This window comes from Callospermophilus lateralis, chromosome 3 (genome assembly GCF_048772815.1).
Source record: "Callospermophilus lateralis isolate mCalLat2 chromosome 3, mCalLat2.hap1, whole genome shotgun sequence".
Taxonomy (NCBI): Eukaryota; Metazoa; Chordata; class Mammalia; order Rodentia; family Sciuridae; genus Callospermophilus; species Callospermophilus lateralis.
This window is the reverse complement of record NC_135307.1, coordinates 87,512,756-87,523,828: the sequence shown is the minus strand read 5'-3', so window position 1 is coordinate 87,523,828 and position 11,073 is coordinate 87,512,756. Positions and strand designations below refer to the sequence as shown.

The following is an 11,073-nucleotide window of genomic DNA, read 5'->3' as shown; positions in this document are numbered from 1 at the left end:
TGCACTGTTTGAGTACTGAGAGAGACTGAGAAATTCAATACAGAGGGGCCTGGAAGTTCTGCTTAGAGCAGGAAACACAGTTTGGTTGAATGAATTTTCACGCTTTCTTCATGAGGCCACCAGGATGGGTGGGACTATTCCTGCTGGGAGAAGATTACAGGATAGCTCATTTTTTTTTTTCTTTCCTTCCACAGAACTTTTCTTATAGTCTTCTCTGCTCTTGCCATCTCTCACAGGGCCTGGGCTTGGGATCAACTAGGTTCTAGAGATAAGAGATGCTGAGGGTGGGGTAGCTCAGTGGCAGAGCATGTACTTAGCATGGGCAAAGACTAGGTTCAATCGGTATATGCTGAGCCCAATGAATACATATACTTTATTAGATCTACTATGTGCCAGGTAGGGGAACAGGCCCTGGAGTCAGGCTACAGGACTCACCCTTAGATTCAGTTTGGTCTTTCTAGAACATCATGCCTCTTACTTCTAGTCCAGGCTTCTTGGAGGAGGGACCCTACTTTTTCCCTTTGGCTTTTCCACTCATTGTTTCAAATGGAATCTTTCCTCTTTCCAGGGGACACTGAGGCTCAGGAAGGGGTGTATCCATCATCAGTAGACTTGATCTGCTGTCTCATAGATGCCCTCAGGGCATCACTGCCAGTCTGCAGGATGTCTATAGGACCACCTTTCCAGGAGGGTTGGGGTTTCCTCAGTACTGTCCGCCAGTATATGGGGGACGGTAGGCTGATGTCTGGTGTTCTTTAAGCTCAAAGGCATCATGGCCCTCCCTGTGGAGCAAAGGGATGCAGATTAGGGATTGTAGGCAACCCTTGAGCCCTTCCACTGAACATTCTACCTGTACCCACCGGAAGCACCGGGCACAGTAGAGGTCTCCATCACAGCCAGCACATCGCAGGGTGGCATCCTCATTGCAGATGCAGCACCAGGGAAGTTCTTCTTCCTTAGCCTCTGGCTTGGGAGCCATGACTTGGGCCTTCAGGGACTAGAGAGGAATACAGGAAGTAAGATACATGATAGAAGCAATCAGCCAGGTAGGAAGGAAGGTTATGGGCTTTTCTCACCTTAGGCTCTGTTCTGCAGGGTGGGGCCTGGGGTCGTGAAGCTGGCTCCACAGGGATGTTAAAACCACTTGCCTCATCCAAGGCAGCTTCTTCAGTGAGCTGTGAACAGGTGAAAGGATACTACTCCCTGCTCCAGTCCCTTCTCCCAGTATTTCTGTGCTGTAGCCTTGGCTTCTCAACTCTTCTTCCTTTACTTCTTGCCTATGGCTGCTGATTCCCCATCTCAGGGGGCCAAGGGGCAAATCTGGGTCACAGGGACACAAGAACCCCAACTTGAACAGGAGCTGCAGAATGGCTACCCCAGAATGGAGGCTAGGTGAATGGGGCCAAGCAGCAATGAAGCAGAAACAGGACAGGGGTGGCTGGATGGGTAAGCCAGGCCTACCTGCTGCATGACTCTCTGGATGGCTGTCTCCTCATCCTCCTCATCATCACTGTCTGGGAGGCGGAGGTCCTGAAGGGTCACTTGAATGAGGGAGAGATGGAAATGGGAGGAAGAGTGAGGGTGAGAGATTTCACCTAAACCACTGTCCTCTTCTGGAAATGGTTTGTTTCCCAGGGTTTGTTCCAGAGCTGAGGAGCCTCATTAGCCACCCTGTTCAGAACTTGTCCCTCCCTGTCCCAACCCTACAAGGCTGGACCATTAATGAAGCAGCCTTAAGGAGCAGGGCAGGAGAAGAAGCCTCAGCACCTGAAAGGACTGAAGGTCCCCCTACCTCCTGATGGCTGCCACTGATTCCTCATCTACTGCTTTGCCCTAGTTCATTCCTCATGGCTCTGGGCAAGGCTCAACAGATCTCTGGGCATAGGGACCTCTAGCACCTGACTTAGCCCTGGGAAGGAGAGCTTGGCCTGAGTGCAGGGGAAGGCTGTGATCAACAGACACTAGTGAGCAGCTGACTCCAGCCTTTACCTTTGTCAGGGTCCTGTCCCCGCAGCACAGCCAGTCGCTTGGCAAGGGCCAGGATCCGTTCCTGCCTTGTATTCTCCTCCCGTAGCTCAACTGCTGCCTCAGCCAGCAGCCTGGTCTTCTCCTTCTCCAGGGACCAGCTGGCCTGCCCCTGGGAATTAGTGTGCTGGCTTCCTGTGCCACCCTGGTTGAGGTCATTCTGGAGAGAGGCAGCTGGAAGAAGTAATAGAGTCAGGGAAGAAGAGGCATTCTAAGATTTCTCCCCCATAAGTCACTGAGCCCATTTCTCAACTTTTTTTAAACTATACATTATCAGCTTTGTGCTCAGCCCTAGCACATGTGACTTATATTACAAATAAGATTAGTATTTCCTCCAATTTTTCAAATGTTAAAAATTAGCAATCTTGGACATATTTTTTCAACCATATTCATCCTCACCCCACTGATATGTATGGGCTGGATGTCCCATGGTTTCAGAATCACTACCCTAAAGGATTAGGATACGAGGAGGCTAAAGTTCAGCCAGTTTCTGCCATTCAGGGCTGGAATTAGACTTCCCTGGGAGCAGCACAAAGAAGGCACGACTGAAGCTGAGATTTTATATATCACTGGGTAGGAAGAACTTTACTAGAGTGGGTGTGGCTCTGACATGATCACCTTTAGCCTAGAGTTTCAGAGCAAGAGGTTTGAAACCAGACAGCTTTGGGTACAAGGCCCATCCCTGCCACTTAAGAGCTATGTGGCCTTGGTCAAGTTCCTTAAGCTCACCACGCCTGAGTTTCCTCATTTATATATGGGCAATAATAGTACATACCTCAAAATTATTGAGGTTGGTCCATGAAATTGTGTCTGTAAGCAAGGTTTCTCAGTCTTAGTTCTATTGACACATTGGACCAGATAATTCTTTGTTGTGGTGGAGAGGCTAACCTATGCATTGCAGGATGTGGCTTATGGCATCCTGGGCTTCTACCCACCAGATGCCAATAATATCCCCCAAGTTGTGATAACCAAAAAGTCTTTAGACATTTTCAAAAGTACCCTGGAGGGTAAAATCATCCATGGTTGAGAACTACTTCTCTGAAGCTTTCAGAAAACACTGTCCAAAAGAATTTTTCTATGATGAAGGAAACAGTGTATATTATGTCCCTTATCTATCCCATAAGGTAGTAGCCATGAGCTCATGTGGGTATTGAATACTTGAAATACTGCTGGTAACACTAAGCAAATGAACTTTAAATTATATTTAATTTTGAATAGCCTCTTCTTTCATATCATCATCATTATAGAGAACACTCACTACACTCAATGAACACTTATATTATGAGCCAGGTACGGTCCCAAGAACTATTGGATTATCTCATTTGCTCCTCCTGACTTCCCTGTGAGGTAGGTTTTTACCATACATACCTCCATTTTACATATGATGAGAGTGAGATTTAGGTCAAATAACTTGCCCAAGATCACACAATTAGTATGTGGTAGAAATGGGGATCACTGTCTGATTCTAAAGCCCACGCACTTAAACACTAGGCCTACACTAGCTCCCTTTGGAGTAAATACTCAATAAATGATAGTTCTTATGATGTTGGTCGACCTTCTTTACTTTACATTCATCTCCAGAGGGTGGATAGCAGAGCCTCTCCCATTTGGGGGAAGAGATGGGGCATGTTCCTGGAGGAGCCAAGTAGAGGGGTTACCTGGACCTTCTTGTTCCCAGCTCTCATCAATAGCCACCTCAGCTGCCAGCTGTGTTAGCAGATCTTGTGTCTGCTGATCCTGTGTCCTGGTGTCTGCTGTCAGATGTTCCTGCCCAGAGGAGGGAACCTCAGTGGGGAGTGGGAGTAAGGTAAAAGCCACATAAAGCCTAGAAGTATCCTGGGTCAGGGGTGGATGCTGAGGAATTCTCAAAGACCAGGCAAAGGTTTGTCTTAATCAAGTAGGTCTGGCAGTCCCCAACAGGACTGTGTCCACTTTTTTTCTGACCCACTCAATCTTGCTGCTTGTCCCTTGTTCCTTGGCCTGGCAGCAGGCCTGAGGCTCAGGAGGTAGGGGTGGGAGGCTTTACCAATTCCTGTAAAGTATATGATCATACATGTATCTGAGCTTCTTCTGGATCCTTTCCCTAGGAATCCCTTCCCTCCCAAGCCTTAGCACTCACCAGTCTATGGGTGTGAGAAGGCAGAACCCTGCCCTGAAGGGCAGCAAGCCGAGTCTCCATCTCCTGGACAGAAGGGATAGAACCCTGGGTTTCATCCTTCAGTGCAGCCAGCCGTGCCTCTATCTCTGCCTGTGAGGGTATTGACTCTGCAATTGGCATAGGGGGAGCCAGGTAAGGGCCAGAGGAACCTCAATCTCAGAATCTCTAGACTGTCCTTTTGGCTACCCTGTCTGCCTCCACTCACTTGGCTTGTTCTCCTGACGGAGTCGTGCTAGGCGCTCAGCAATGACTTGGTCTTGTTGGGTCAGTGCCTGGCTCCTAGAAGTGCTGGGCTTTTGCTTGGTTTCCAAGGCTGCCACACGTCTAGCACGATAAGAGATAGAGGTGCTTGAAGGCAGAAGTGAGGACTGAAGGCACCCATTCACTATTTCCCATTCAAATTATTTCTAGGCATCTAGGGAGTCCTGCAGTAGGAAATTTTCTATGGCTCTTGCTGCTGTCACCCTGCAGCCCAGCCCTGCTTACCAAATAGAGGGTCTGGTTGAGAGGGCAAATTCTGCCAAGTGCTCATACTGAGGAGAAGGTGATAAGCTACTTTCTGAGTTCAAGAGGGTGTCCAGGGCTGGGCATGGCGGCACTAGCCAGGTGTGGTGGTGCATGCCTGTTATCCCAGTAGCTTGGGAACTGAGACTGGAGGATTGAGAGTTCAAAGCCAGCCTAAGCAACTTAGTGAGGTAGTTAGCAACTCAGTGAGACCCTATTTCTAAATAAAATATAAAAAAGGGCCAAGGATGTGGCTCAGTGATTAAGCACCCCTGGGTTCTATCCTCAGTACAAAAAAAAAAAAAAAAATTAAAAAAAAAAAGTTTCAAGAGGGTATCCAGAAGCTTCAAAGTGGGGATTCTCCTGACCCTGTACTTACTTGAACTAGAGACTAGGAGAAGAGTCCTACCTTTGCTCCCTTGTCTTTTCCCTGTCCTCATTATTTTTTCCTTAACTTACTTTTTATAGTTCTGGGGTGGTGACCACTTGGAGACATTGGCAGGAGAACCTCTGTTGAGAAGAAATCTGGTATCAGAAGTCCTGCCATCCCAGTCAGTGTCCCCACCTCCACCCCAAACACTTCCTAGGCTGACCTCTGGCTATACAGCACAAGGTTGCAAGGGCTGTCCAGATGCTCACTGCTGTACTTGGTGGAGCCCTTATCCATACTAGCTTCTTACCTGGTCAGGACCTCATGGCACTGCTTGCAGACTTTCTGTTGGGTGTTACCAGTCCGAGGTACCACTGCACTGAAGCTGAGGCAGCCGGAACAGAAGGCCCGACCACAATTCTTACAGCCATACTACAAGAAATATGAAGCAGGAGGATTCACCTGTTATCTACCCCATGGGCTCCTCCCTGGTACTCTGAGTATACAGAGAGAGGACAGAGAGGTTGTGACCAGATATTAGGAGGAGGAAAAGGACTGGGGTCCCTAGGGCTTAGGGAGACTGGGACAGAGGGTAAAGCAATTCCTTGGTTTCCGGTCTCTTATTCAAATCACATAAAGCTTCAAACAAAATTCCCATGCTTTCAACCACCTTCAACTGCATGCCATGGGGAGGGGGTGTAGAAGGCAAAACCCTGTGTTTCAGGTCACTGACTCTTTAACAAAGGAGAATCAGATAGGGCAGGGCTCATGCCTTCTCTGCTCTGGAATAGACAGAGGGAGGTTTAGCTCAGGATGGGATGATAACAATGCCCTCCATTTATTAAGTACTTACTCTGTGTGCCAGGCACTAAGCTCAGTACTTAACAAAAGTTACATGATTTGCCCAAACCAAGGTCACCCCATGATAAAACAGCAGAGCTCAAATTTGAACAGACTCTAAAATCCAGGATTCTAAAATGTCCTGCCTCCCTGCATGCCATTAAATTATCACATCTGGTTCAGGCACAGAAAAGCAGTATTTTACCATGATAACCTGGTCGGTCTGTGTTGAGGACAAGAGGGCCTTTGACATGGTGCCCTGGGACGATAGGGGAGTGTGATCATCTAACTCAAGAAACAAGGGTAACGGCAGGCTGCTGTATGGGGAAGGTTTCAAAGCAGAGAGAATAATGAGCAGGACAACTGTCCTAAGGTATTAAAACCGCGCGGGGGAGGAACGGAGTGGGAAGGCAACAGTTGGATGCTACACTTATGTTACAGAAAAGTGTAATTTCAAAAAATGACGTTAACAAGCTTTAGGGTGCTCTCACCTTCAGCACCTCACTGGAACCTCGCATCAACCCCGAAAGCGAGGGAGCGCTGGAAAGAACCCACAACACCGAATCTTTGGACCGTAAGTCTCATGCTTTTCCCTTCGCTTCGCGCCCTCCCTAACCCTTTAGCCCTCTGGGAGAAGACTCGCCTCCTTCTTGAAGAGGGTGAACTTGACAGCACAGCCATAGCACCTACTCTCCATCGCGGCTCCAGGCGGTGCAGAAAACGGAGGATTGAAGTCAAGCCTTTCAGGACCAAGCCCCTAGGAAGCTCACCCACCCATGTCCTGCCCTACACGCCCACTTGCGCGATCCCGCCTCGGCCTTGGGTTGGGGGAATCCAGACTCACCGCCTGCGCCCGAGCGCGGCACAGGCGGGAGCGGGGGCTGCCGGGAGCCGTAGTTCATTTACGGCTGCGCGGTCCCTCAGAGTCGGTCAAGCCTGACCCGGAACACGACGATTCCCAGGGGGCTAAGCGGCACTAGGCCTGCTCGGAGCCCGCGGTCCCTGCACATGCTTGGGCTCTTGGGAATTGTAGTACGAGCACCGTCAAGGCTGGAACCATGGCGGTGACCAAGGAACTATTACATATGGACTTGTACGCGTTGCTGGGCATTGAGGAGAAGGCGGCAGACAAAGAGGTGAGAATGGTGGCGAGGAAAGCTGATTCTGAGCGACCTGGCAGCCTTTACTGTCCTGGTTCCTTGGCTGGGACCGGCACCGTCTCTTCAGGTTCGACCGGGCCCTGGGCGGAGAAGGAAGGGAGGCCCGGCGGCCTCAGAATGTAGGCTCCCACACCTTCCTGAACAATTTGAGGGCCTCTCAAGTAAAGGGGAGTTCTGGTGGCTGTTTAGGAGAGCCCCTGTATGGGAGAGTCCTGGATGAATCTGTGAGCGAAGCCGACCTCCTCTCTGCGCCTGCGCTGCCTCCGCCTTGGATTCGGCTTCCGTCTTGTGCTGTCTTTCATTTCAGTGTTACCATTCTCAGCAAGTGATAGTGGGCCCTAAGCAAGAGAATCGGAAGGGTAAGGCAAGTGGCCCAGAGTTCCACCTACCTAGGCGTACATCAACGTGAGGGGTCGCAGGGAACGGGTTCGATGATGCTCACCTATCTTCCCACCGACTCGGAAGGTCGAGGCAGGAAGATCGCAAGTTCGAGGCCAGCCTCAGCTATATAGTGAGACCATGTCTCAGAATTTAAAAAAAGAGGCTGAATATGTAGCTCAGTGGTAAAGCACCCTTGGGTTCAATCCCCAGTACATTAAAAAGTTGAAAAAAAAAAAAAAAAAACGATGGTGGATGGTGAGACACTGATCAGTCTGGACAGTGGTTTCTGCTATTTTCCCTAGGATCACGGTGGTAGTTGTAATAATGTAGATAGAAAAGGCTGATAATTCATGGGATGAATATTATGCCCACCAATGCCCCTGTACTTCTGAGCTGCTCTGCTGAAGGTCTGAGTGAGCTTTGTAGAAGAGGGAGCTTTGGGGCAGAAAAATCGGGGAGACCCAGAAGGTTTTGAGAAGAGATGCTGTCAACTTATACAGAATTTCCCCTGCAGCTGAAGTCAAAAGTGACCACAGGGACATCTATAAAGCACCAAAAATATCTACTACATCTCTCTCATAAGTCTATTATTTCGGTATTAATAATGCCGGGCGTGGTGTCGCAGACCTGTAATCCCAGCAGTTTGGAAGGCTGAGGCAGGAGAATCGCGAGTTCAAAGCCAGCCTCAGCAACTTAGTGAGGCCCTGTCTTAAAAAAAATGTGGGCTGGAATTGTAGAGCGCTTACCTAGCATGTGTGAGACACTGGGTTCAATTTTCAGCACCGCATGTAAATAAACAAAATAAGTCCATTGACAATTAAAAAAGAATTTAAATTTGTTTTAAAGGGTTGGGGATATGGTTCAGTGGTTAAGTGCCCCTGGGTTCAATCCCCAGTACCAATCAGTCAATCAATCAATCAATAAAAAAGAATAAAGATAAACCATGAAAAGTAGGTGGCACACACTTAGAAAAGCCTTACCAATTATTTTCTTTCATAGCAGCCAGTTCTCCTTTCCAGTACATATTTCCCTTTGCACTTTGGATACATTGGCTAACTTCATGCTAATGGACATTTTTTGGTAGAAAGCAAGGGAGTCCTAAGAACTGGTGTTCCCTTCTCTTGGTTTAATACCCATCATGTTCTCTAGGGGAACTTGGGAGAACCAAAGGATATTTAAAATATATATATGAGGAAAGCTTCCTGAAGTTGGTTCTTTGACCATACAGCCTAGGAGGTGTCCCTTCCACCCCTGCCCCAGTACTGGAGATTGAACCCAGGGACATTCTACCACTGAGCTATATTCCCAACCATTCTGTTTTATTACTTATAATTTAAATTTTATTTATGTTTTTGGTACTGTGGATTGAACCTGGGGATAATTTACCACTGAGTTACATCCCCAGCCCTTTTAGTTTTTTTTTTTGTTGTTGTTTGTTTTTAAATTTTGAGACCAGATCTTGTGAAGTTGCTTAGGGCCTTACTAAGTTGTTGAGGCTGGCCTCGAACTTGCAGTCTTTCTGCTTCAGTCTCCTGAGTTGGCTGGGATTATAGGTGTGTGGCACTGGGCCCAGTTTTTTTTTTTTTTTTTTAATATTTTCAGTTGTAGATGGATACAATACCTTTATTTATTTATTTATTTTTAATGTGGTGCTGAGGATCGAACCCAGTGCCTCATACACTAGGCAAGCACTCTATCACTTAGTCACAACGCCAGCCCTCTTGCCCAGCTTTTTAAAAAAAATTCCATATGTAAGTGAGATCATGCAGTATTTTCTTTTCAGTATCTGGCTTACATCACTTAGCATAATATCCATGTCATCTTAAGTGACAGAATTTCCTTCTAAGGTTGAATAATATTCCATTATGTGTACATATATATGTATATATTTTTTAAAATTTATTAGAGGGGCTGGGGTTGTGGCTCAGTGGTAGAGCGCTTGCCTAGCATGTGTGAGACACTGGGTTCGATTCCTAGCACCATATACAAATAAATAAATAAATAAATAAAGGTCCATCAAAAACTAAAAAAAATATTTAAAAAAAATTATTAGAGCTTTATAGTTATACATAGTAGTTGGGTTCATCCCAACCAACTTATATATGCATGGAATTTGATTTCAGTTCATGATCCCCTACTTTTCCTCCTCTTTTCCCTCCCCTCCTTGTTTTCCTGCCTCTATTAGACTTCCTTTCACTTGTCTATTTATTTATATTTGATTGGTTCTTTTTACTTATATAGAAAGGTGAAATTTTCTGTGGTATATTTATATATGCACATAATGTGTTTTTTTAAGAATTCATTCTGGGCTGGGGATGTGGCTCAAGCGGTAGTGCGCTCGCCTGGCATGCGTGCGGCCCTGGTTCGATCCTCAGCACCACATACAAACAAAGATGTTGTGTCCGCCGAAAACTAAAAAATAAATATTAAAATTAAAAAAAAAGAATTTATTCCGTTTTGCCTCCCCTTTCCCGTCCTTCCACTCTGCCTCTTGATCTTCCCTTTATGATATTCTGCCCTTCTCTCTTAGCTTATTTCATTTAGTATATTATTCTCCATTTCCATTCATTTACTGGCAAATGCCATAATTTCATTCCTCTTTATGGCTGCATAGAACTCCCTTGTGTGTGTGTGTGTGTGTGTGTGTGTGTGTGTATACACACACACAATTTCTTTATCCATTCATCTGTCAATGGACACTTTGGTTGGTTCTGTGTCTTCACTGTTGTTAGTATGCTGCAATGAACAAGCTAGGAACCTGAATCATGAGCCATTCTTTTTTTTTTTTTTTTTTTTTTTTTTGATACTGGGTATCGAACACAGGCATGCTTTACCCCCGATCCACATCCCAATCCTTTTTTATTTTTAATTTGAGACAGGGTCTTGCTGTATTGCTGAGAGCCTTGCTAAATTGCTGAGGCTGGCCTCAAACTTACAATCTTCCTTTCTCAGCCTCCTGAGTCCCTGGGATTACAGGCATGTGCCACTGCCCTGGCTGTGAGTCATTCTTTCTTTCTTTCCCTTTTAAATAGTCTATTTGACTTTTTTTTTTTTTTTTTTTTTTTTGATTCTAATCTATTGGGCCTGACCAGTCTATTCTCACGGAAAATGAAATGATCTTGGTACTCCATTAAACCCCTATTATTTTTTTTTTTTTTTTTTTTTTTTTTGCAGTACTGGGGATCCAGAACAGGGCCTTGCACATGCAAATGCTTTGCCACTGAATTACATCTCTAGCTTCCCTATTGTACTTTTTTCTTTTCTAAATGGTGGGGAAGGGGAAACACACACACACACAGAAAAGAGGAAAGCGGGGGTGGAGTGGTGGGGTGAGGTGGGGTCTGGAGGTCGATATGAAGTGAAGGGATTGGATGGCAGAGCCCCAGTTGTACTTTTAATAAAATAGAATTTCTTACCCTTTCGTACATGTTTTTCCTTCTGCCAAGATTGTTCTTCCTGTCATGCATGCTTACTATGTGCATCCTTCAGAACTCAACTTAAAGGACAATCTCAGAGAGGCTTTGCCTATTGCTAGCTTTCATAGCAGCTGGCTCGCCTCCTTTCCAGCATTTATATTACTTTGCATTCATGTATTGAGCTCTGAGATTATTTGCTTCATGCCTTACTCCCCTCTT

At 46.3% G+C, this 11,073-nt stretch overlaps 2 protein-coding genes across 2 annotated transcripts in view; one reads left to right on the top strand and one right to left on the bottom strand.

Annotated features, from left to right (window-relative positions):
- Positions 1–343: 343 nt before the first annotated feature.
- On the bottom strand, positions 344–6,800 carry Zfyve19 (zinc finger FYVE-type containing 19). Its single transcript, XM_076850568.1, has 11 exons — positions 6,541–6,800; positions 5,368–5,489; positions 5,147–5,197; positions 4,389–4,507; positions 4,145–4,290; positions 3,684–3,792; positions 1,990–2,199; positions 1,462–1,541; positions 1,077–1,175; positions 861–997; positions 344–782 (listed from the first exon to the last, which is right to left on the bottom strand). The coding sequence occupies exons 1-11, from the start codon at positions 6,592–6,594 to the stop codon at positions 704–706; spliced, it is 1,206 nt and encodes a 401-aa protein (XP_076706683.1). The 5' UTR covers positions 6,595–6,800; the 3' UTR covers positions 344–703.
- Positions 6,801–6,872: 72 nt separating this feature from the next.
- Dnajc17 (DnaJ heat shock protein family (Hsp40) member C17) overlaps positions 6,873–11,073 on the top strand; it is a 35,508-nt gene continuing 31,307 nt past the window's right edge. Inside the window, exon 1 of the mRNA XM_076850569.2 lies at positions 6,873–7,033. Coding sequence (XP_076706684.1) covers positions 6,956–7,033 — 78 coding nt within the window. The 5' untranslated portion in view covers positions 6,873–6,955. The remainder of the gene's footprint in view (positions 7,034–11,073) is intronic.